At 46.6% G+C, this 26,777-nt stretch overlaps 1 protein-coding gene across 2 annotated transcripts in view; it reads left to right on the top strand.

Moving 5' to 3' along the window:
* FXN (frataxin) overlaps positions 1-26,777 on the top strand; it is a 112,218-nt gene that overhangs the window by 74,496 nt on the left and 10,945 nt on the right. For both annotated transcript variants that reach the window (XM_063913917.1, XM_063913918.1), the window contains exon 4: positions 7,587-7,684. In XM_063913917.1, coding sequence (XP_063769987.1) covers positions 7,587-7,684 — 98 coding nt within the window. The remainder of the gene's footprint in view (positions 1-7,586; positions 7,685-26,777) is intronic.

Raw genomic sequence — 26,777 nt, 5'->3', positions numbered from 1 at the left:
AAATGATAGATGCTGATTGAGTGCTATTTGCAACTGCTCCACTTTGTCTCTTTCCAAGAATTGCTAAATTTCCCACTTACTATCATTAAAAGTGTACAATATTTAATCTATGGATTTTATTTATATACATTTTTCCGAATACCAATAAAATTTTTTTTTCGTTTCTGAGATTGCTTTAAACTGCTTTAATAATTGGCATTTTTGTATAGAAAAAAAAAAGTGTGTGTGTGTTTACGCTCGATTGGAGTAACACTTGAATTGCTCCTTTGGATAGATATAGGGGGAATTAAGTTAGCTGTGATAACGTGGTAATTTACTGCAATCTAATTTCTCTAACGTCCTAAGTGGATGCTGGGACTCCGTAAGGACCATGGGGAATAGCGGCTCCGCAGGAGACTGGGCACAACTAAAAGAAAGCTTTAGACTAACTGGTGTGCACTGGCTCCTCCCACTATGACCCTCCTCCAGACTTCAGTTAGAATCTTGTGCCCGGCTGAGTTGGATGCACACTAGGGGCTCTCCTGAGCTCCTAGAAAGAAAGTATATTTTAGGTTTTTTATTTTACAGTGAGATCTGCTGGCAACAGACTCACTGCAGCGAGGGACTAAGGGGAGAAGAAGCGAACCTACCTAACTGGTGGTAGTTTGGGCTTCTTAGGCTACTGGACACCATTAGCTCCAGAGGGTTCGACCGCAGGACCCGACCTTGGTGTTCGTTCCCAGAGCCGCGCCGCCGGCCCCCTTACAGAGCCAGAAGCAAGAAGTGTTCCGGAAAATCGGCGGCAGAAGACCTCTGTCTTCAACAAGGTAGCGCACAGCACTGCAGCTGTGCGCCATTGCTCCTCATGCACACCTCACACTCCGGTCACTGATGGGTGCAGGGCGCTGGGGGGGGGGGGGGGGCGCCCTGAGGGCAATATAAGACACCTTGGCTGGCAAATCTACACCATATATAGTCAGGAAGGCTATATAGGTGTAAAAATACCCCTGCCAGAATTCCAGAAAAAGCGGGAGAAGTCCGCCGGAAAAGGGGCGGGGCTATCTCCCTCAGCACACTGGCGCCATTTTTCCCTCACAGCTCCGCTGGAAGGACGCTCCCTGGCTCTCCCCTGCATTGTGACAAGCTACATAAGGGTAAAAAAGAGAGGGGGGGCACTAAATTTAGGCGCAGTATATATATATATATATATATATATAATATAAGCAGCTATAAGGGAAAAAACATTCATTTATAGTGGGATTCCTGTGTCATATAGCGCTCTGGTGTGTGCTGGCATACTCTCTCTCTCTGTCTCCCCAAAGGGCTTTGTGGGGTCCTGTCCTCTGTCAGAGCATTCCCTGTGTGTTTGCGGTGTGTCTGTACGGCTGTGTCGACATGTTTGATGAGGAGGCTTATGTGGAGGCGGAGCAAATGCCGATAAATGTGGTCACCCCCTGCGGGGTCGACACCTGAGTGGATGGTTCTGTGGAAGGAATTACGCGACCGTGTCGACTCCTTGCATAAAAGGTTTGACGACATACCAAATATGGGACAGCCGGCTTCTCAGCCTGTGCCTGCCCAGGCGTCTCAAAAGCCATCAGGGGCTCTAAAACGCCCGCTACCTCAAATGGCAGACACAGATGTCGACACGGATACTGACTCCAGTGTCGACGACGATGAGACAAATGTATCTTCCAATAGGGCCACACGGTATATGATTGAGGCAATGAAAAATGTGTTGCATATTTCTGATGTTACCCCGGGTACCACAAAAAAGGGTATTATGTTTGGAGAGAAAAAACGACCAGTTGTTTTTCCTCCATCTGAGGAATTAAATGAAGTGTGTGAAGAAGCGTGGGCTTCCCCCGATAAGAAAATGGTAATTTCTAAGAGGTTACTAATGGCGTACCCTTTCCCGCCAGAGGATAGGTCACGTTGGGAAACATCCCCTAGGGTGGATAAAGCGCTCACACGCTTGTCAAAGAAGGTGGCACTACCGTCTCCGGATACGGCCGCCCTAAAGGAATCTGCTGATAGAAAGCAGGAGGCTATCCTGAAGTCTATATATACACACACAGGTGTTATACTGAGACCAGCTATTGCGTCAGCATGGATGTGCAGTGCTGCAGCTGCGTGGTCAGATTCCCTGTCGGAAAATATTGATACCCTAGACAGGGACACTATATTGCTAACCGTAGAGCATATTAAAGACGCACTCTTATACATGAGGGATGCACAGAGGGATATTTGCCGGCTGGCATCTAAAATAAGTGCAATGTCCATTTCTGCCAGGAGAGGGTTATGGACTCGGCAGTGGACAGGAGATGCAGATTCTAAAAGGCACATGGAAGTTTTGCCTTATAAGGGTGAGGAGTTGTTCGGGGATGGTCTCTCGGACCTCGTTTCCACAGCAACAGCTGGGAAGTCTACATTTTTACCCCATGTTCCCTCACAGCCAAAGAAAGCACCGTATTATCAGGTACAGTCCTTTCGGCCCAATAAGGGCAAGCGGGTTAAAGGCGCATCCTTTCTGCCCAGAGGCAGAGGTAGAGGGAAAAAGCTGCAGCATACAGCCAGTTCCCAGGAGCAAAAGTCCTCCCCCGCTTCCTCTAAGTCCACAGCATGACGCTGGGGCTCCACAGGCGGAGCCAGGTACGGTGGGGGCCCGTCTCAAAAATTTCAGCGATCAGTGGGCTCGCTCACTGGTGGATCCCTGGATCTTTCAAGTAGTATCTCAGGGGTACAAGCTGGAATTCGAGACGTCTCCCCCCCCCCCCCCCCCCCCCCGACGTTTCCTCAAATCTGCCTTGCCAACAACTCCCGCAGGGAGGCAGTGTTAGAGGCAATTCACAAGCTGTATTCCCAGCAGGTGATAGTAAAGGTGCCCCTACTTCAACAAGGACGGGGTTACTATTCAACAATGTTTGTGGTGCCGAAACCGGACGGTTCAGTGAGACCCATTTTAAATTTGAAATCCTTGAACACATATATAAAAAAAATTCAAGTTCAAGATGGAATCGCTCAGGGCGGTTATTGCATGCCTGGACGAGGGGGATTACATGGTATCACTGGACATCAAGGATGCTTACCTGCATGTCCCCATTTACCATCCTCATCAGGAGTACCTCAGATTTGTGGTACAGGATTGTCATTACCAATTCCAGACGTTGCCGTTTGGTCTATCCACGGCTCCGAGGGTATTTACCAAGGTAATGGCCGAAATGATGATACTCCTTCGAAAGAAGGGAGTTTTAATTATCCCGTACTTGGACGATCTCCTGATAAAGGCGAGGTCCAGGGAGCAGTTGTTGGTCGGGGTAGCACTATCTCGGGAGGTGCTACAACAGCACGGTTGGATTCTAAATATTCCAAAGTCACAGCTGGTCCCTACGACACGTCTACTGTTCCTGGGGATGGTTCTGGACACAGAACAGAAAAAAGTGTTTCTCCCGGAGGAGAAGGCCAAGGAGCTGTCATCTCTAGTCAGAGGCCTCCTGAAACCAAAACAGGTGTCGGTGCATCACTGCACGCAGATCCTGGGAAAGATGGTATCTTCCTACGAAGCAATTCCGTTCGGCAGGTTCCATGCAAGAACCTTTCAGTGGGACCTGTTGGACAAGTGGTCCGGATCGCATCTTCAGATGCATCGGCTGATAACCCTGTCTCCAAGGACCAGGGTGTCTCTGCTGTGGTGGCTGCAGAGTGCTCATCTTCAAGAGGGCCGCAGATTCGGCATACAGGACTGGGTCCTGGTGACCACGGATGCCAGCCTTCGAGGCTGGGTGGCAGTCACACAGGGAAGAAACTTCCAAGGACTATGGTCAAGTCAGGAGACTTCCCTACACATAAATATTCTGGAACTGAGGGCCATTTTCAATGCCCTAAGTCAGGCAAAACCCCTGCTTCAAAACCAGCCGGTACTGATCCAGTCAGACAACATCACGGCAGTCGCCCATGTAAACCGACAGGGCGGCACAAGAAGCAGGACGGCGATAGCAGAAGCCACAAGGATTCTCCGATGGGCGGAAAATCACGTGTTAGCACTGTCAGCAGTGTTCATTCCGGGAGTGGACAACTGGGAAGCAGACTTCCTCAGCAGACACGACCTCCACCCGGGAGAGTGGGGACTTCATCCAGAAGTCTTCCAACTGATTGTAAACCGTTGGGAAAGGCCACAGGTGGACATGATGGCGTCCCGCCTAAACAAAAAGCTAGAAAGATATTGCGCCAGGTCAAGAGACCCGCAGGCAATAGCTGTGGACGCTCTAGTGACACCGTGGGTGTACCGGTCGGTTTATGTGTTCCCTCCTCTTCCTCTCATACCAAAGGTACTGAGGATAATAAGGAGAAGAGGAGTAAGAACTATACTCATTGTTCCGGATTGGCCAAGAAGAGCTTGGTACCCGGAACTGCAAGAAATGATGTCAGAGGACCCATGGCCTCTGCCGCTCAGACAGGACCTGCTGCAGCAGGGGCCCTGTCTGTTCCAAGACTTACCGCGGCTGCGTTTGACGGCATGGCGGTTGAACACCAGATCCTGAAGGAAAAGGGCATTCCGGAGGAAGTCATTCCTACGCTGATTAAAGCTAGGAAAGAAGTAACCGCAAACCATTATCACCGCATATGGCGAAAATATGTTGCGTGGTGTGAGGCCAGGAAGGCCCCAACGGAGGAATTTCAGCTGGGCCGTTTCCTACACTTCCTACAGTCAGGGGTGACTATGGGCCTAAAATTGGGTTCCATTAAGGTCCAGATTTCGGCTCTATCGATTTTCTTCCAGAGAGAACTGGCTTCTCTACCTGAAGTTCAAACTTTTGTTAAGGGAGTGCTGCATATTCAGCCCCCTTTTGTACCTCCAGTGGCACCTTGGGATCTCAACGTGGTGTTGGATTTCCTAAAGTCACATTGGTTTGAGCCACTGAAAACCGTGGAATTGAAGTATCTCACGTGGAAAGTGGTTATGTTGTTGGCCTTGGCTTCGGCCAGGCGTGTATCAGAATTGGCGGCTTTGTCATGTAACAGCCCTTATCTGAATTTCCATATGGATAGGGCAGAATTGAGGACTCGTCCCCAATTTCTCCCTAAGGTGGTATCAGCCTTTCATCTGAACCAACCTATCGTGGTGCCTGCGGCTACTAAAGACTTGGAGGCTTCCAAGTTGTTGGACGTAGTCAGGGCCCTGAAACTTTATGTTTCCAGGACAGCGGGAGTCAGAAAGACTGACTCGCTATTTATCCTGTATGCGCCCAACAAGTTGGGTGCACCTGCTTCAAAGCAGACTATTGCTCGCTGGATCTGTAGTACGATTCAGCTTGCACATTCTGCGGCTGGACTGCCGCATCCTAAATCAGTGAAAGCCCATTCCACGAGGAAGGTGGGCTCGTCTTGGGCGGCTGCCCGAGGGTTCTCGGCTCTACAACTTTGCCGAGCAGCTACTTGGTCGGGGTCAAACACGTTTGCTAAATTCTACAAGTTTGACACCCTGGCTGAGGAGGACCTAGAGTTTGCCCATTCAGTGCTGCTGAGTCATCCGCACTCTCCCGCCCGTTTGGGAGCTTTGGTATAATCCCCATGGTCCTTACGGAGTCCCAGCATCCACTTAGGACGTTATAGAAAATAAGAATTTACTCACCGGTAATTCTATTTCTCGTAGTCCGTAGTGGATGCTGGGCGCCCATCCCAAGTGCGGATTGTCTGCAATACTTGTATATAGTTATTGCCTAACTAAAGGGTTATTGTTGAGCCATCTGTTGAGAGGCTCAGTTGTTATCATACTGTTAACTGGGTATTGTATCACGAGTTATACGGTGTGATTGGTGTGGCTGGTATGAGTCTTACCCGGGATTCAAAATCCTTCCTTCTTGTGTCAGCTCTTCCGGGCACAGTATCCTAACTGAAGTCTGGAGGAGGGTCATAGTGGGAGGAGCCAGTGCACACCAGTTAGTCTAAAGCTTTCTTTTAGTTGTGCCCAGTCTCCTGCGGAGCCGCTATTCCCCATGGTCCTTACGGAGTCCCAGCATCCACTACGGACTACGAGAAATAGAATTACCGGTGAGTAAATTCTTATTTTTTCATGGACATCACCAATTACTGCGAAAAGCGGCTTGTTAGGGGGGTTTGCGCGCTCCTGCGCTTCGACCTATGCTATTGCAAATATGCAAAAACTGGATACTTGCGATAATTCTTGCCGTCAAAACCAGAGATAACTGTAGGAGAAAATGGGGAAATCTGCCTGACCCCCCCCCCCCCCCCCCCCCCCCAAAAGAAAGCCAAACTAAAATAGGAAAATAGTATAGAAGTAGGCAGTCCAATCACGGGATCGGGGGGCTACCTGGATTTAGGCCCAAAATCGGCCGAGATCAGTCAGCACTTTGATTTTGTAGTGCCGGGCAGCGTTGAGCGTCCTCAGGAGGCTCAGATGCCGGCTCCCTCTGCGCAGCGTGACGTGAAGTCACAGGTCACGCTGCGCAGCCATCCGTCACCCGCAGGAAGTGTCCCAACCTCCCTTCCGCTGGGGCGGCCACACAGGGAATAATCCAATCTCGGCATTGACCATTTTTCAGTCCCGATACCCGGGATTGAAAAAATGGCCCGGGATTGGCCTCCCTATATAGAAGTCTATTAGTGGTAATAATAAAAAGATTTGGGGTACTTAAATTGGGTAAAATGGCTGTTATATGTTTTTTGTTTTTTTTTAGAAAAATTCTAGAAAGCAAGTGGTTTTTCTAGCAAAGTGCTCAGATTAAATTTGGGGTACATAAAATGGGTAAAAGTACTATATTTTGGTAATTTTAAGCCACTTTAGAAAAAAAACTTCAGAAATAAAGATTACTCCCACCTGCAAGCCTAAAAATACTCTTCCCACTCAATAAAGCACCCCAATATACCTGTCCCATGCCTTGTACCCCAATTTCCATCACTTTGCATTTTTTTACCCCAAAAATGACGTCATTATTGGCCAATTAAAAATAATGAAAAACTTCTAAGGGAGAAATCAATTGTTATAGCCCGATCTCCCATCTAATATGACGGGAGATCGCAGGGGCGATATTCAGTTGATGTTGTTTATCCCCCTTTATCGTGCCCATTAGTGTAAAGCAGCTAAACCCGACCAACCTAATAGGCACCCAGGTCACTCTTCATACATTTCAGGTCGTGCAAGCTGAGATGCCAGTGCCGGCAGCTGTTAGCGCCCAACAAAAGCAACAATTGAATAGCTCTGTCGGGCGCACAGGAGAGACAGCTGCTGGTGCTAACAATTGAATTCCCCTCTAAATGCCTAATTAGTAATTCAGGGGGGTGTCCCAGGGGTTCTGAACAAAATCCGGACATTTTGACTATAAAATAGGGATTTTACCCAAGTTTATCATCTGCTCAGAGGAGGTGAAGTAGAATTTGCTGTAAATTCTATGGAGAATTATTAGCTGTAATTTATTGCAGACAACTAAATAGGGGCTTATTATGAGCTGCAGAAAAAAAATCTAAATTTCCACAGCAAAAACGGGTTATAGTGGCTAATTGAATCCCCCCCATAGTGATTTATACTATACCATGCAATGTTGGTAACATATACTCACTGCCATTCTAATGCATTTTTCTTATTTCAGAATGGGGTTCTTACAGTGAAATTTGGTGGTGACATTGGAACATATGTGATTAATAAACAGACGCCAAACAGACAGATCTGGCTATCCTCGCCTACAAGGTATGTGCATACCTCGTACAGCTTCACCTAGATAGATGTGTTGTAGTTAACTAGTTTATATTATTAAATTTCATGTGGAATCAAAATGGTTTTAGATGCCACAGCAATGGTAATGACTGTTTCCTTATGTATTGTGCATTTGTTCTCCTTACAACCAGTGTGCACTGAATCCAGCTGGCAAAGTTGGGATGGAAGATCCAGCTGATGGCATCGTCAGCGAAAAGTGCATACACACTAGACTATTTGAACAATGTGTCATTGCGATCCCTTGGAATCGGGCACATCATTTGCGTTATCGTCTAGTGTGTACCCAGTATTACATGGTTAAGGCAGCAGTTTTCACATCAGTATATAAGTACACTTTGGGGTATATGCAATTGCGGTCGAATTTCTGGACTTTTTCGCCCAAAAAAAAAAATCGTCAATGCAATTCAGTACTTTCTGTCCAAAAAACGGACTTTCAAAATTCGACTTTTTGAAATTCGACTTTTGTCAAATTCGACTTTTCTGCAATGATACAAGTGCTGCAATTCGACCAAAGTATATTCAATTGAAGTTTGGAAATTCGACAACAGTGCTTTTAGACAGTAAATTCGACTTTTTCAATCCGCCACACTTTGGTGGGTGAAACTAATAAAAAAAATTTAAAACATGTTTTTTTTTATTGATAATAGCATATCTATTTATATTAGAAGGGATTAGGTACTTGGTTTGTCTTTTTTGGAGGGACAAGTATTATTTATATATTTTTTAAAATATTATTATTTTTTTTAGATGGAATGGTAAAATTCAGAAAAAAAATGGCGTGGGGTCCCCCCTCCAAAGCATAACCAGCCTCGGGCTCTTCGAGCTGGTCCTGGTTCTAAAAATGCGGGGGGGGGAAATTGACAGGGGATCCCCCGTATTTTTAAAACCAGCACCGGGCTCTGCGCCTGGTGCTGGTGCAAAAAATACGGGGGACAAAAAGAGTAGGGGTCCCCCGTATTTTATACACCAGCATCGGGCTCCACTAGCTGGACAGATAATGCCACAGCCGAGGGTCACTTTTATACAGTGCCTTGCGGCCGTGGCATTAAATATCCAACTAGTCACCCCTGGCCGGGGTACCCTGGGGGAGTGGGGACCCCTTCAATCAAGGGGTCCCCCCCCCCCCAGCCACCCAAGGGCCAGGGGTGAAGCCCGAGGCTGTCCCCCCCCCCATCCAAGGGCTGCGGATGGGGGGCTGATAGCCTTGTCAAAATTGAAAGAATATTGTTTTTTCCAGTAGTACTACAAGTCCCAGCAAGCCTCCCCCGCAAGCTGGTACTTGGAGAACCACAAGTACCAGCATGCGGGAGAAAAACGGGCCCGCTGGTACCTGTAGTACTACTGGGAAAAAAATACCCAAATAAAAACAGGAGACACACACACCGTGACAAGTACAACTTTATTACACACTGCCGACACACATACATACTTACCTATGTTGACACGCCGACTGCCACAGTCTCCGACGATCCGAGGGTACCTGTGAAAAAAATTATACTCACCTGCCAGTGTCCAGAGATAAATCCACGTCCAGAGATAAAATCCTCGTACTTGGCGGAAAAAAAAACACGAACACCCGTATTATGCCGGACTGAAAGGGGTCCCATGTTGACACATGAGACCCCTTTCCACGAATGCAGACACCCCCGTGACAGCTGTCACAGAAGTGTCTCTTCAGCCAATCAGCGAGTGCAACGTCCTTGCACTCTGCTGATTGGCTCTGTGTGCGTCTGAGCTCAGACAGCGCATCGCAAAGCCTCTCCATTATATTCAATGGTGGGAACTTTGCGTCAGCGGTGAGGTCACCCGCGGTCAGCGGCTGACCGCGGGTAACCCCACCGCTACCCGTAAAGTTCCCACCATTGAAAGTAATGGAGAGGCTTTGCGATGCGCTGTCTGAGGTCACACGCGCACAGCCAATCAGGTGAGCGCCACGGAAGTAGCGCTTCCTGATTGGCTGAAGGGACCTCAGTGACAGGAGTCACGTGATGTCCCGGCATTCGGGGAAAGGGGTCTCATGTGTCAACATGGGACCCCTTTCAGTCCGGTGGTACGGGTGTTCGTGTTTTTTTTTTTTGCCAAGTACGAGGATTATCTCTGGACGTGGATTTATCTCTGGACACTGGCAGGTGAGTATAATTTTTTTCACAGGTACCCTCGGATTGTCGGAGACTCTGGCAGTCGGCGTGTCAACATAGGTAAGTATGTATGTGTGTCGGCAGTGTGTAATAAAGTTGTACTTGTCACGGTGTGTATCTCCTGTTTTTATTTGGGTATTTTTTCCCAGTAGTACTACAGGTACCAGCGGGCCCGTTTTTCTCCCACATGCTGGTACTTGTGGTTCTCCAAGTACCAGCTTGCGGGGGAGGCTTGCTGGGACTTGTAGTACTACTGAAAAAAAACAATATTCTTTCAATTTTGACACGGCTATCAGCCCCCCATCCGCAGCCCTTGGATCGGGGGGGGGGACAGCCTCGGGCTTCACCCCTGGCCCTTGGGTGGCTGGGGGGGGGGACCCCTTGATTGAAGGGGTCCCCACTCCCCCAGGGTACCCCGGCCAGGGGTGACTAGTTGGATATTTAATGCCACGGCCGCAGGGCACTGTATAAAAGTGACCCCCGGCTGTGGCATTATCTGTCCAGCTAGTGGAGCCCGATGCTGGTGTAAAAAATACGGGGGACCCCTACTTTTTGTCCCCCGTATTTTTTGCACCAGCACCAGAGCCCGGTGCTAGTTTTAAAAATACGGGGGATCCCCTGTCAATTTTCCCCCCGCATTTTTAGAACCAGGACCAGCTCGAAGAGCCCGAGGCTGGTTGTGCTTTGGAGGGGGGACCCCACGCCATGTTTTTCCCCGTTTTTTTTAAATCGCAGCAAAATCCGGCAAATCGGCCGTTTTTCGCCCGCGGGACTGTCGAATCCGTTTTTCATTGAATATGGTGAATTCCGGAAGCCACCTGCCGGAATTCACCTGTCGAATTGTGTCGAATTAAAAAACGGCGATAATTTGCCGCGATTCGCCGCTAATTGCATATACCCCTTTATATTGTTTTTTGAGTTTCTGGTTGCAGTTCTTAGTTTTTGTTTTTTTGACCTTTTGAGAAATGTTTGACCTTGTTTTGGATAGCCACCTGCTCTGACCTTTGCTTGGACCTGTTCTTTGGTTTAGCAAGTGATGTTCAGGGCAGGTGGCAACCCAAGAAATAATCTTTGTTAAGTCAGAAATCAAGACAGGCAGCTATCCAAAACAAGGTCAAGATTCATGCAAAGGTCAGGGCAGGCACCTATCTAAAACAAGGTTCAGGTGCCAGTTGAAGACAAATAACAAACCAGGGACAGCAAGTAGAAGCTCACTGGACAATGTGAAGTTCACCTATATTGGGCAGTGAGGCAAACAGCTGTCCCCATAATGGAGTTGAGTGCCCCACAAGTGGGCCAGTGAAAATGATCACATGATCAGAAAACAAACTACAGTACCTGCTTCGCTGTGGGCAAACTAGCTGAGCATCCTGTGGGAGAAGCAGTATAGTTTTGGGGTGCATGCCTGCTCTCACTGATGTTTTCAGAGTGACGAAAATAACTGTGAGAATAAACGACTTTGATGCAAAGATGGACCGTTATGGCTGGACCTTTTTGTTTATACATTTAAGAACATCATAATCCCCTTTTTGCTAAAGATTCCGTGACTTGTATAGTTGCACTATATCAATCCTTTACTAATATGACCTTTTTATGTGCAATAAAGCATAAGCATAAATTAGCAGCCGTGATATTAGGGCAGTACGAACAGTATAATGGTTAGCATTACTGCCTGAGCACTGATGTTGTGGGTTTGATTCCCACAACAGACCGAACTGTGTGGAGTATGTATATTCTTCCTGTATGCGTGGGTTTCTTCCCACAATACAAAAATATACTGCTAGTAGGTTAATTGGCTCCCGACCAAATTAAACCCCAGTGTGTAAGTGTTGTACGGAACATAGATTGTAAGCTCCACTGGGACAGAAACTGATGTGAGTGGACAAATATTCTCTGTAAAGTGCTGCAGAATATGTGTGCACTATATAAATAAGTGGTAATAAATAGATTAATAATATTTGTGTGAATATTTTATTTTTAAATATATTCACCTGCAGTTGACATTCTACAAAATGGATAAACAGGGAAAGTAACATTACAACACTAATTTTGGTGTCCCTATGAGGAGTCCTTACAGGTAGTCTGCTTCAGTGTGGAGCATTGTAATTCTGCTCTGTGAGATGACTACTGAATTGTACCTTCTCATCCCATGCACACATTGACATAAGCAGTTGTACTGGTGGCTGATTCCTCAGAAAGAACTCACTTTGTTGATCATTATTAGATCTGAAAAGAAGTTAAAAACCACATTATGCCATTTTCTAATATGTACATTTGCAGTATTTATCATTTATTGCATTTGCTGTGCCTGAATGCTGCTGCCTCTTACACCTGCCTCCAGTATCTCCTCTTCATTGGTAGTCTATTATATACAGTATATAGATTTATTGTGACCAGGTTTAAGGATTTATTACTTTGTTTGTGGTAATAAAACCTGTTACATATCTGATAGTGTGATAACGTTTTATTCATACCACAGTATATGCATTGGGTGATGATGATCTAATAGTTGGGCAGATTTATTAACCTGGAGAAGTGATAAAGCAGTGATGAGCACAAGGTGATAACGCACCAGGCAATCATTACAGATTTGAAAAATGACAGTTAGAAGCTGATTGGCTGGTGCATTATCACCTTGCACTTATCACTTATTTATCTCTTCTTATCCCTTTGTATGGCACAGTGGTTATGCCTTTTCATTCTGAACACGTTTTCATGGTATTGTAATAAAGGTATTTAAATGTTTCCACTTTGCTCAGTTAAATATTGGGCAGCTGAATGGAGGTAAAAGATAAATGGGCAGATGTACTAAGCCTTGGAGAGTGATAAAGTGGAGAGATAAAGTACCATCTAATCAGCTCCCAACTGTAATGTTGTAGCTGATTTCTCTCCAAGGCTTAGTACATCTCCCCCTCTGTTTGGCTCAGATTGCAGTCTTCTATTATTATCCCAACCAGTGTTGGACTAGGGCATGAAGGGCCCACCGGGGGAGTGCTATGGTAAGGGCCCATGTTTAGGGGTGTGGCCAATCACCACATTGGATGCCTAACCATTAGAGAGTGCATGTATAGTAAATACTGCTAGTACATGTGTGATAATGTACCAGATTAATAACACAAATGCACTGTAGAAAATACACCATAGTCTTGTGCAGTATAAGGTAACATATGTATAATGTATAATTCAATTACAGTCTGGAACCTGATCCGTATAGGAAGAGGTGGGGCCCACTGGTGATTTCATCCTGTACCCCTATGGACTTTTCCAACCCTGATGCTTACTTAGCTGTGTGCCTTGTGTGGACAGTAGATATTTTCTGCTTATACTGTACATGCATATTTGGCAATACAACCTGGTACCTGTGAGACTTAGGGGGACATTTACTAAGCAGTGATAAGAGTGGAGAAGTGAGCCAGTGGAGAAGTTGCCCCATCACCCAATCGGCAGCTCTGTATAATTTTACAGTATGCAAATTATTGATGTTACTTCAGTGCTGATTGGTTGCCATGGGCAATTTCTCCACTGGCTCAATGCGCTCGCCCCACTGTCTGCAAGCCGGCAGTCGGGATCCTGGCGCCGGTATCATGGCTGCCGGGGACCCGGCCGCCGACAACTCATACCACACCCCTCTGCTCTTATCACTGCTTAGTAATTATTCCCCATAGTTTAGAAGGGCAAGTAATGTCTTCTAAGGGTTAATACTTTGACCGTCTTGCCTGTCCATTCCTACATCTTGTTAGGGGTGACTTTCCTGCAGGTTTTAGCTCTATGCAGAATTAAAATTCCAGCTTATGCAACCAGGCCACTGTATGATGTCAAATAGACGCCAGTACTGACAGGAGAGATGTGTGCTGAGCGATCTTAACACAGACCGTTCAGCACACATCTCTGCCCCCGCTCAGCACAGCGCGATGTGTGCTGAACGAGGGGGACCGCTCACGTCACACAGCGTTGAAATGAGTGACCCGCTAGATTGAGCGATGTCAGATTGCTTAGATTTTAAACACGGATCTCTCAGTGTGTACCCCCCTTAAGAGAAAGGTAGACAACAGTCTTTCTCTAACGTCCTAGTGGATGCTGGGGACTCCGTCAGGACCAGGGGGAATATCGGCTCCGCAGGAGACAGGGCACAAAAGTAAAAGCTTTAGGATCAGGTGGTGTGCACTGGCTCCTCCCCCCATGACCCTCCTCCAAGCCTCAGTTAGATTTTTGTGCCCGGCCGAGAAGGGTGCAATCTAGGTGGCTCTCCTAAAGAGCTGCTTAGAGTAAAAGTTTGTTAGGTTTTTTATTTTCAGTGAGTCCTGCTGGCAACAGGCTCACTGCTACGAGGGACTTAGGGGAGAGAAGTGAACTCACCTGCGTGCAGGATGGATTGGCTTCTTAGGCTACTGGACACCATTAGCTCCAGAGGGAGTCGGAACACAGGTCTCACCCTGGGGTTCGTCCCGGAGCCGCGCCGCCGACCCCCCTTGCAGATGCCGAAAAGTGAAGGTCCAGAAACGGCGGCAGAAGACTCTTCAGTCTTCATAAGGTAGCGCACAGCACTGCAGCTGTGCGCCATTGTTGTCAGCACACTTCATAGCAGCGGTCACTGAGGGTGCAGGGCGCTGGGGGGGGGCGCCCTGGGCAGCAATGATAGTACCTTATTCTGGCTAAAAATACATCACATATACCCCCTGGGGGCTATATGGATGTATTTAACCCCTGCCAGGTCTCAGAAAAACGGGAGAAGAAGCCCGCCGAAAAGGGGGCGGGGCCTATTCTCCTCAGCACACAGCGCCATTTTCCCTCACAGAAATGCTGGTGGGAAGGCTCCCAGGCTCTCCCCTGCACTGCACTACAGAAACAGGGTTAAAACAGAGAGGGGGGGCACTGATTTGGCGATATGACTACATATATTAAAATGCTATAAGGGAAAAGCACTTATATAAAGGTTGTCCCTGTATAATTATAGCGTTTTTGGTGTGTGCTGGCAAACTCTCCCTCTGTCTCCCCAAAGGGCTAAGTGGGTCCTGTCCTCTATCAGAGCATTCCCTGTGTGTGTGCTGTGTGTCGGTACGTGTGTGTCGACATGTATGAGGACGATGTTGGGAGGCGGAGCAAATTGCCTGTAATGGTGATGTCACTCTCTAGGGAGTCGACACCGGAATAGATGGCTTATTTAAGGAATTACGTGATAATGTCAACACGCTGCAAGTCGGTTGACGACATGAGACGGCCGGCAAACATATTAGTATCTGTCCAGGCGTCTAAAACACCGTCAGGGACGTTATAATGCCCATTTTACCTCAGTCGGTCGACACAGACACGGACACTGACTCCAGTGTCGACGGTGAAGAAACAAACGTATTGTTTGGTGTTAAAGGAGGTGTTACATATTTCTGATACTACAAGTACCACAAAAAAGGGTATTATGTGGGGTGTGGAAAAACTACCTATAGTTTTTCCTGAATCAGATAAATTAAATGAAGTGTGTGATGAGGCGCGGGGTTCCCCCGATAGAAAATTATTGGCGGTATACCCTTTCCCGCCAGAAGTTAGGGCGCGTTGGGAAACACCCCTTAGGGTGGATAAGGCGCTCACACGCTTATCAAAACAAGTGGCGGTACCGTCTCCAGATACGGCCGCCCTCAAGGAGCCAGCTGATAGGAGGCTGGAAAATATCCTAAAAAGTATATACACACGTACTGGTGTTATACTGCGACCAGCGATCGCCTCAGCCTGGATGTGCAGCGCGGGGGTGGCTTGGTCGGATTCCCTGACTGAAAATATGGATACCCTTGACAGGGACAGTATTTTATTTACTATAGAGCATTTAAAGAATGCATTTCTATATATGCGAGATGCACAGAGGGATATTTGCACTCTGGCATCAAGAGTAAGTGCGATGTCCATATCTGCCAAAAGATGTTTATGGACACGACAGTGGTCAGGTGATGCAGATTCCAAACGGCACAAAGATGTATTGCCGTATAAAGGGGAGGAGTTATTTGGGGTCGGTCCATCGGACCTGGTGGCCACGGCAACTGCTGGGAAATCCACCGTTTTTACCCTAAGTCACATCTATGCAGAAAAAGACACCGTCTTTTCAGCCTCAGTCCTTTCGTCCCCATAAGCATATCTGCCCAGGGATAGAGGAAAGGGAAGAAGACTGCAGCAGGCAGCCCATTCCCAGGAACAGAAGCCTTCCACCGCTTCTGCCAAGTTCTCAGCATGACGCTGGAGCCGTACAGGACCCCTGGATCCTACAAGTAGTATCCCAGGGGTACAGATTGGAAAGTCGAGACGTTTCCCCTCGCAGGTTCCTGAAGTCTGCTTTACCAACGTCTCCCTCCGACAGGGAGGCAGTATTGGAAACAATTCACAAGCTGTATTCCCAGCAGGTGATAATCAAAGTACCCCTCCTACAACAAGGAAAGGGGTATTATTCCACACTATATTGTGGTACTGAAACCAGAAGGCTCGGTGAGACCTATTCTAAATCTGAAATATTTGAACACTTAAAAAGGTTCAAATCAAGATGGAGTCACTCAGAGCAGTGATAGCGAACCAGGTAGAAGGGGACTATATGGTGTCCCGGGACATCAGGGATGCTTACCTCCATGTCCCAATTTGCCCTTCTCACCAAGGGTATCTCAGGTTCGTGGTACAGAACTGTCACTATCAGTTTCAGACGCTGCCGTTTTGGATTGTCCACGGCACTCCGGGTCTTTACCAAGGTAATGCCCGAAATGATGATTCTTCTTCGAAGAAAATGGACGACCTCCTGATAAGAGCAAGGTCCATGAGAACAGTTGGAGGTCGGAGTAGCACTATCTCAAGTAGTTCTACGACAGCACGGGTGGATTCTAAATATTCCAAAACCGCAGTTGTTTCCGACGACACGTCTGCTGTTCCTAGGGATGATTCTGGACACAGTCCAGAAAAAGGTGTTTCTCCCGGAGGAGAAAGCCAGGGAGTTATCCGAGCTAGTCAGGAACCTCCTAAAACCAGGAAAAGTGTCAGTGCATCATTGCACAAGAGTCCTGGGAAAAATGGTGGCTTATTACGAAGCGATTCCATTCGGCAGATTCCACGCAAGAACTTTTCAGTGGGATCTGCTGGACAAATGGTCCGGATCGCATCTTCAGATGCATCAGCGGATAACCCTATCTCCAAGGACAAGGGTGTCTCTCCTGTGGTGGTTACAGAGTGCTCATCTTCTAGAGGGCCGCAGATTCGGCTTTCAGGATTGGATGCTGGTGACCACGGAGGCCAGCCTGAGAGGCTGGGGAGCAGTCACACAGGGAAAAAATTTCCAGGGAGTGTGATCAAGTCTGGAGACTTTTCTCCACATAAATATACTGGAGCTAAGGGCAATTTATAATGCTCTAAGCTTAGCAAGACCTCTGCTTCAAGGTCAGCCGGTATTGATCCAGTGGGACAACATCACGGCAGTCGCCCACGTAAACAGACAGGGCGGCACAAGAAGCAGGAGGGCAATGGCAAAAACTGCAAGGATTTTTCGCTGGGCGGAAAATCATGTGATAGCACTGTCAGCAGTGTTCATTCCGGGAGTGGACAACTGGGAAGCAGACTTCCTCAGCAGGCACGACCTCCACCCGGGAGAGTGGGGACTTCATCGGGAAGTTTTCCACATGATTGTGAACCGTTGGGAAAGACCAAAGGTGTACATGATGGCGTCCCGCCTGAACAAAAAACTGGACAGGTATTGCGCCAGGTCAAGAGACTTTCAGGCAATAGCTGTGGACGTTCTGGTAACACCGTGGGCGTACCAGTCGGTGTATGTGTTTCCTCCTCTGCTTCTCATACCCAAGGTATTGAGAATTATAAGACGTAGAGGAGTAAGAACTATACTCGTGGCTCCGGATTGGCCAAGAAGGACTTGGTACCCGGAACTTCAAGAGATACTCACAGAGGACTCATGACCTCTGCCGCTAAGAAGGGACTTGCTTCAGCACGTACCATGTCTGTTCCAAGACTTACCGCGGCTGCGTTTGACGGCATGGCGGTTGAACGCCGGATCCTAAGGGAAAAAGGCATTCCGGAAGAGGTCATTCCTACCCTGGTCAAAGCCAGGAAGGACGTGACCGCACAACATTATCACCACATGTGGCGAAAATATGTTGCGTGGTGTGAGGCCAGGAAAGCTCCACGAAGAAATTTCAACTTGGTCGATTCCTGCATTTCCTGCAAACAGGAGTGTCTATGGGCCTCAGATTGGGGTCCATTAAGGTTCAAATTTCGGCCCTGTCGATTTTCTTCCAGAAAGAATTGGCTTCAGTTCCTGAAGTCCAGAAGTTTGTCAAGGGAGTACTGCATATACAACCCCCTTTTGTGCCTCCAGTGGCACTGTGGGATCTCAACGTAGTGCTGGGATTCCTCAAATCACATTGGTTTAAACCGCTCAAATCTGTGGATTTGAAATATCTCACATGGAAAGTGACCATGATGTTGGCCCTGGCCTCGGCCAGGCGAGTGTCAGCATTGGCGGCTTTGTCTCACAAAAGCCCATATCTGATTGTCCATTCGGACAGGGCAGAGCTGCGGACTCGTCCCCAGTTTCTCCCTAAGGTGGGGTCAGCGTTTCACCTGAACCAGCTTATTGTGGTACCTGCGGCTACTAGGGACTTGGAGGACTCCAAGTTGCTAGATGTTGTCAGGGCCCTGAAAATATCGGTTTCCAGGACGGCTGGAGTCAGGAAAACTGACTTGCTGTTATCCTGTAGGCACCCAAAAAACTGGGTGCTCTTGCTTCTAAGCAGACGATTGCTAGTTGGATGTGTAGTACAATTCAGCTTGCACATTCTGTGGCAGGCCTGCCACAGCCAAAATATGTAAATGCCCATTCCACAAGGAAGGTGGGCTCATCCTGGGCGGCTGCCCGAGGGGTCTCGGCATTACAACTCTGCCGAGCAGCTACGTGGTCGGGGGGAGAACACGTTTGTAAAATTCTACAAATTTGATACCCTGGCTAAAGAGGACCTGGAGTTCTCTCATTCGGTGCTGCAGAGTCATCCGCACTCTCCCGCCCGTTTGGGAGCTTTGGTATAATCCCCATGGTCCTGACGGAGTCCCCAGCATCCACTAGGACGTTAGAGAAAATAAGATTTTACTTACCGATAAATCTATTTCTCGTAGTCCGTAGTGGATGCTGGGCGCCCATCCCAAGTGCGGATTGTCTGCAATACTTGTACATAGTTATTGGTACAAAAAATCGGGTTATTATTGTTGTGAGCCATCTTTTCAGAGGCTCCGCTGTTATCATGCTGTTAACTGGGTTCAGATCACAGGTTGTACAGTGTGATTGGTGTGGCTGGTATGAGTCTTACCCGGGATTCAAAATCCTTCCTTATTGTGTACGCTCGTCCGGGCACAGTATCCTAACTGAGGCGTGGAGGAGGGTCATGGGGGGAGGAGCCAGTGCACACCACCTGATCCTAAAGCTTTTACTTTTGTGCCCTGTCTCCTGCGGAGCCGCTATTCCCCCTGGTCCTGACGGAGTCCCCAGCATCCACTACGGACTACGAGAAATAGATTTATCGGTAAGTAAAATCTTATTATTAACTGGGACATCCTGTTATTGCAACATATGATTATTGTCTTTTATTGGATACAGGTTGTCTCAAGTTTCAAAAGCCCCCAAGGTTATTTTTTTAAAGTAAGCAAACAAAGTACACCCAAGGTGCTGGAGTGAATTAGGGCTATTTTTAAATTCATGACATTTGTATCAGCCTTAAAATAAGTGTTAAAAAGGCATTTGTTTCCTCCAGCACCCTGAATGATAACCGTGACCAGATATAAATTCCACATAATAATAGAATTCAGAGATCTTCGTTACACATATTTGAGCAAATGTGTGAATAAGCCCCAAAGCCGCATCAAGACGTCTCTGTATATTTGGGGTCCCTAGCGCTATATCTAGGTGCAGGGTGTGGCACCCCAAAACACCAGCATAAGCCAGAAAGCCCAGCCCAGCATAGCATACCAGTGAAAAAAGTATAGTGTTAATAAATTAGTATTTAGGAAGCCGAAGCTATAGAGAAAGTGAAACAAAAATGAAATGTAATTAAAATAGAGAAATAGTGTTAAAAAATGAATAAGTGAAAAGTGTTAATAGAATGTAAAGGTATGCCACACTAAGGCCATCCAGCTCAGCCAGTCCAGAGGCACCACACCTCACACCTCCATTACCCCAATCTGGGTCTAAGATTAACCAGCAAGGAGCCACATGATAATGGCTCCTTACTACAATATGTCTAAGCTAAGAGCTACCTACCTTGGAGCAACCCCATAGTGCTCCATGTGGCATGTCAGGGCCTGCACCTCCCCCTAATGCAGGAACCTCTCTGCCTACAGAGTTACATACTTTCTGGCTGCCACCACCGGGAGAGGGCAGTCAGTTCGGTGCAGCAGGGGGCAGGGTGAGGTGACGCTTCATAGGAATGTAACTGGGCTAAATATTGGAGGCAGCACAGAGGGTGTGACAGTCACGGTCGTGTCATCGTGGTCATGCCCCTGCCACACAATGCCAAAATTACAGGCATTGCACAGCGGGGGGGGGGGGGGGGGGGGGGGCTACGATGACTCGATTCAGCGTGAAGCGCATCATGGTCGCTTCGGACCGCCCACTTGTGCTCTGAAAGTGGGCGACGGAGGGGGTGGAGGCAGGAGGGCTGCGGCACTGCGGTAGACTTGCCTCCCTTTCCAGGGGGGCGGGTGTGGCACCCGATTTTCGGCAGCCTCCTGGCCAGGGTAGGCAAGTATGATACAGTATGACCATGCATGCCTATGCTTCTATACGTTAGACTTGGCACAAAATACAGCTCTCCATTCTAAATGTGATGCGATGGGACTACAATGGACACTACAATTAAATATGTTTATTGGGGTTGTATCATTTATAAAGTAGTTTAAAAACTTGTGAACATTTATGTATGAAAAAAAAAGTACATAAGGAGATTTATGGTAGACTTACCATAGTTAAAGCTCTTTCTATGAGGTACACTGGGTTCCACAGGGAATACATCAGGGGTGTAGAGTTGGATCTTGATCCAGAGGCACCAACAGGCTAAAGCTTTGACTGTTCACAGGATGCACTGCATGGCCTCCTCTATAACCCTGCCTCCGGACACTAAAGCTCAGTTTCGTTAACCAGTCCAATTCAGTAGCAGGTTAAAGAGAAGGCAGATGTTTTAAGGACATTACATCAAAGTTGGATCAGCCTGTAGTGTGTTTTTCCACTTTCATTTTGAGTGTGACTCCAAATCCAGACCACCATGGGTTAATAAATTTGATTTCCATTGATAATTTTTGTGCGATTTTGTTGTCAGCACATCCAACTATGTAAAGAACAAAGTATTTAATAAGAATATTTCATTCATTCAGATCTAGGATGTGTTATTTTAGTGTTCCCTTTATTTATTTATTTATTTATATATATATATATATATATATATATATATATATATATATATACATATATATATATATGCAACAAATAGCCGGCACTCTCTCCTAGAGTGTATTAATGCCTTGGTGCCTCCCAGCTTGGTTATGCAACCAAATACAAAGTCACAAATGGTGGCACTCGTAGGACTTGTAGCAATAATAAATGACACAGCGGTCAAAGATAAGCAGTCAACGTTTCGTTAATTTAATAACGTCATCAGGATACAGACATAACATAAAACAAACAATATATAGCCACTCACCCCACCTCGTGTATCCCTGCCATCGCTGTCAGCGCCGGGTCCTCCGACAACACCCTCCGGCGCTACGCACTTCCTGTGCGCCCGGCCGCGTCTGGCGGTTGCTAGGGAACAGAACAACAATAATAGTGACAGCATGAGTGAATACCGTGCATCAGAGCTCTCGCCTACTCCTCTCCCCTCCACTGAAATCGCCACATGAATATTATCTAAATACTCAGACAGGGAAAAATGAACGTCCCCACACTACAAAATAACACTATATCAATAAAAAAAAAATATACAGTAATGGCACAGTAATGAACATATAATAAACAGAGGCATCGCGGGTAAACTGAGCGATACCAAAGTGCAGCAGTGAATGGATAATTTGAAATGTATTAAAGACAAGGACACACGTCCTTACAAAAAGCAATTCAAGGGGAGATGCTCATTGAGACCTTTTGGAGTGATTGTACTCAATCGGTAGATCCACCGGGCCTCTTTTTGCAGCAGAGCCTTACCCCTGTCACCCCCCCGGAGATTTTTGGGGACAGTATCTATGATCTTGAATCTCAGGGTGGCGAGACCATGATTAAATGCCTTAAAATGTCTCGCTACAGGCTGGTTCATGCCACTCTTACCACCCTCTAAAACAAGTCGTATGGCGGACCTATGTAATGCCATACGTTCTTTAAATTGTCTCGTTGTTTTGCCCACGTAAAGGAGACCACACGGGCACCGAATGATGTATATAACATGAGTACTACTACAGGACAAGATATGGCGTATGGCGATACGTTCCCCCGAATGTGGGTGGGCGAACGAATCCCCATACTCCATAAAACTGCAGGTAGCACAGCCTGTGCAGCGATAGCACCCTGGCTTTCTGGACAAAAAAGTGTGCGGTCCACCTGTAGGTATAGAAGAAACATCATTTTTCACTAGCCAATCCTTGAGGTTTCTATTCCTAGTGAAACTCGGCAGTAATCTAGATTTACTAAGCATCTTTAAATCCGGATCCGAGGTCACAATTGGCCACAGGTTTTTAGCAACCTTCGTGATCATCGGACTGACACTGTTGTACTGCTGGACAAATGGAATAATGTCCGTACTGCTCGCTTTCTTCTTGGACTTAGTGGAAATAAGGGTGTTTGATCGTGGGATTTCCAGAACCCTCCTCTTGGCCTCCAATAAATCGTCTAATTTGTATCCCCTGGTCAAAAATTGGCGTGTCATCATATCTATCTCCTTAACGGTGTTTACTGGATCATCTGAGATCCTGTGTATCCGCAAAAACTGCGAGAATGGGAGTCCCTTCTTCGTGGAGGCCGGGTGTTGACTACTCGCATGCAGAATAGTATTGCGGTCTGTGCTCTTCTTAAATAATGAGGTATGTATTTGACCTTCTTTTACAGAGATCTGTACATCTAGATAATTGACTTGTTGAGTACTGGTACAGTAAGTGAATTTGATCGTATTGTCCATCGAGTTGACCCTAAGCATCAGGTCACTGAACTCAGATTCTGTTCCTAGCCAAATCAGAAACAGGTCGTCGATGTAGCGGACAAAGAACAGAATCTTTTCCGCAACCTCTGTGTCGTCAAAAAATGCTTGTTGTTCCACTTCAAACATATAGCTATTTGCGAATGCCGGGGCTACGCAGGACCCCATCGCACAGCCTTGTTGCTGGACATACCAGCGGGAGTCAAACAGAAAGTAGTTTCTTTTCAGGGTTAGTTCCAGCAATTTAATAAAGAATGACAGTTCAGGTCCAGTGTATATAGGACTGGCGGACAACAATGTCGCTACAGCTGTGAGACCACCCGAATGCGGTATGTTAGTATATAGACTCACTATATCAAGAGTACAGAGAAGCGCATTGGGAGGGAGGGCAGGTAGGTTCTGTAACCGTGTTAACAATGAGGTAGTATCTTTCAAATAGGTTCTTTGCGATTGGACTACAGGTTGGAGGTAAAAATCAAGATATTGGGACACTTTGTAATAAATTGATTCTCTGGCTGCTATGATCGGGCGGCCAGGGGGAACAGTAGGATTTTTATGTATTTTTGGCAACGTGTACAGCACCGATGCCACCGGGTGCTGCTGTATCAGGGTCTTCATTGTAGCAGCTGTGATAATGCCATTGACCGTAGCTTCCTCCAATACTGTTTTTAGCTCGATTTCAAACCTAGATGTAGGATCGGTCGATAATTCTAGATAAACTTGGGGGTCTTCCAATTGTCGGTAAATCTCTTGTTTGTATTGAGATAAGTCCTGTATGACAATACCGCCCCCCTTATCGGCGGGGCGTATGACAATACTCCTGTCCTGACTGAGGGTTTTCAGTGTATCCCACTCCAATTTGGACATATTGGATTTGCTCGACTTCAAAGATTGAATAGAACCCATAACCTGTTTATCTAGTGACCGGTTAAAACATCTAAGGGAAGTATTCATGCTGACTGGATCAAAGCTCGATGTACCTTTTGATCTTCCTCAATGGGTTAACGGTATTCAAGTCAGATGATTCAGATTCCCCAAAGTGTTCCCGTAACCTCAGTTTTCTATTGAACATGAATGCATCGAGTTTCCACTGGAATTCATTAAACTGACAGGACGGTACAAAGGAAAGTCCTTTAGTAAGTAATTTTTTCTCGTCCGGAGATAAAGTTCTGCTAGAGAGATTGAAGACTATTTCTTCTTTGCAGCCTTGTTCTTTCGCTTTGAGGATCCTTTGCCACTGTCCTCCTCTGCGGGTAAACGATCTCCTCTTGTTTCTCGCTGAGCGCGAGTACTGACTCCTAAAGGGGGTTTACCTGTGGTGGATCTACTGCTGCTTGCCTCAGTGTCACTTTGTGAAGACTGACCGCCACTCGATGTTTCAGTGTCTCCTGCAAATCTCCTAAAATTCCTTTGTCGTGGATTATACGCCCGTTTATAGCTGGGATTTAATGCCCAAGGATAGACTCTCCCTTCAGCGTAATCCTTCTGTACTAAGCTCAGCTTATTCCGTTTGAACTTCACAAGATCTCTGCGGTAATTTTCTACTTGTGTGGCAAGTTTGCCCAACCAGTCTGAACTCTGATCCAATTGTATGGTAGGAAGATGTTTGCTCTCAAATTCTTCCTTCTTCTTCTTAATTTCTTTAAGCTCTCTTGCTGATTCTGCAATTACCAGTAAGATCAGATCCAGGCTGCACTTGTTCAGAATAGCTGCCCACTTACGGCAGAACTCCGCGTTGTATTTCCCTATCGTGGGGGAATTTTTGATTCGAAATCCCTTAGGAATCTGACCACTGCGGTGATAGTCCGAGAGTGTTACCCCGTGTAAGAAGAAATCAACTTCCTTTTTTGACAGCCTCAGTAGTTGCACATACAGTTGTTCCGCTGATTCTCCCCCTTCTGATAGCTCAAAGTGTTCCTTGAACCGAATCGTGTCCGCATCCACATCAGAAAAGCTCAAAGTTTCCCCCACGGGCAGAGCAATATTTCTGATGCCAGAATTCTCTTGCATGCTCAAAACACAAAAATTAAAAACAAAACCAGAATCAGGTCTTAAGGTAAAAGCAGCTGATGATGTATACTTGAAATAGTAATGGATGATGCCTTGCCAAAAAGGTGAAGGAAACACACTGTCAGTCCCAAAGAACGTTCCGTGGTAATCTATGCAACAAATAGATTTCGAATCAAAAATTCCCCCACGATAGGGAAATACAACGCGGAGTTCTGCCGTAAGTGGGCAGCTATTCTGAACAAGTGCAGCCTGGATCTGATCTTACTGGTAATTGCAGAATCAGCAAGAGAGCTTAAAGAAATTAAGAAGAAGGAAGAATTTGAGAGCAAACATCTTCCTACCATACAATTGGATCAGAGTTCAGACTGGTTGGGCAAACTTGCCACACAAGTAGAAAATTACCGTAGAGATCTTGTGAAGTTCAAACGGAATAAGTTGAGCTTAGTACAGAAGGATTACGCTGAAGGGAGAGTCTACCCTTGGGCATTAAATCCCAGCTATAAACGGGCGTATAATCCACGACAAAGGAATTTTAGGAGATTTGCAGGAGACACTGAAACATCGAGTGGCGGTCAGTCTTCACAAAGTGACACTGAGGCAAGCAGCAGTAGATCCACCACAGGTAAACCCCCTTTAGGGGTCAGTACTCGCGCTCAGCGAGAAACAAGAGGAGATCGTTTACCCGCAGAGGAGGACAGTGGCAAAGGATCCTCAAAGCGAAAGAACAAGGCTGCAAAGAAGAAATAGTCTTCAATCTCTCTAGCAGAACTTTATCTCCGGACGAGAAAAAATTACTTCCTAAAGGACTTTCCTTTGTACCGTCCTGTCCGTTTAATGAATTCCAGTGGAAACTCGATGCATTCAGGTTCAATAGAAAACTGAGGTTACGAGAACACTTTGGGGAATCTGAATCATCTGACTTGAATACCGTTAACCCATTGAGGAAGATCAAAGGTACATCGAGCTTTGATCCAGTCAGCATGAATACTTCCCTTAGATGTTTTAACCGGTCACTAGATAAACAGGTTATGGGTTCTATTCAATCTTTGAAGTCGAGCAACTCCAATATGTCCAAATTGGAGTGGGATACACTGAAAACCCTCAGTCAGGACAGGAGTATTGTCATACGCCCCGCCGATAAGGGGGGCGGTATTGTCATACAGGACTTATCTCAATACAAACAAGAGATTTACCGACAATTGGAAGACCCCCAAGTTTATCTAGAATTATCGACCGATCCTACATCTAGGTTTGAAATCGAGCTAAAAACAGTATTGGAGGAAGCTACGGTCAATGGCATTATCACAGCTGCTACAATGAAGACCCTGATACAGCAGCACCCGGTGGCACCGGTGCTGTACACGTTGCCAAAAATACATAAAAATCCTACTGTTCCCCCTGGCCGCCCGATCATAGCAGCCAGAGAATCAATTTATTACAAAGTGTCCCAATATCTTGATTTTTACCTCCAACCTGTAGTCCAATCGCAAAGAACCTATTTGAAAGATACTACCTCATTGTTAACACGGTTACAGAACCTACCTGCCCTCCCTCCCAATGCGCTTCTCTGTACTCTTGATATAGTGAGTCTATATACTAACATACCGCATTCGGGTGGTCTCACAGCTGTAGCGACATTGTTGTCCGCCAGTCCTATATACACTGGACCTGAACTGTCATTCTTTATTAAATTGCTGGAACTAACCCTGAATAGAAACTACT

This window comes from Pseudophryne corroboree, chromosome 1 (assembly GCF_028390025.1).
Source record: "Pseudophryne corroboree isolate aPseCor3 chromosome 1, aPseCor3.hap2, whole genome shotgun sequence".
Lineage (NCBI taxonomy): Eukaryota > Metazoa > Chordata > Amphibia > Anura > Myobatrachidae > Pseudophryne > Pseudophryne corroboree.
The sequence above is the reverse complement of the archived record's forward strand: the minus strand, read 5'-3'. Positions and strand labels throughout refer to the sequence as shown.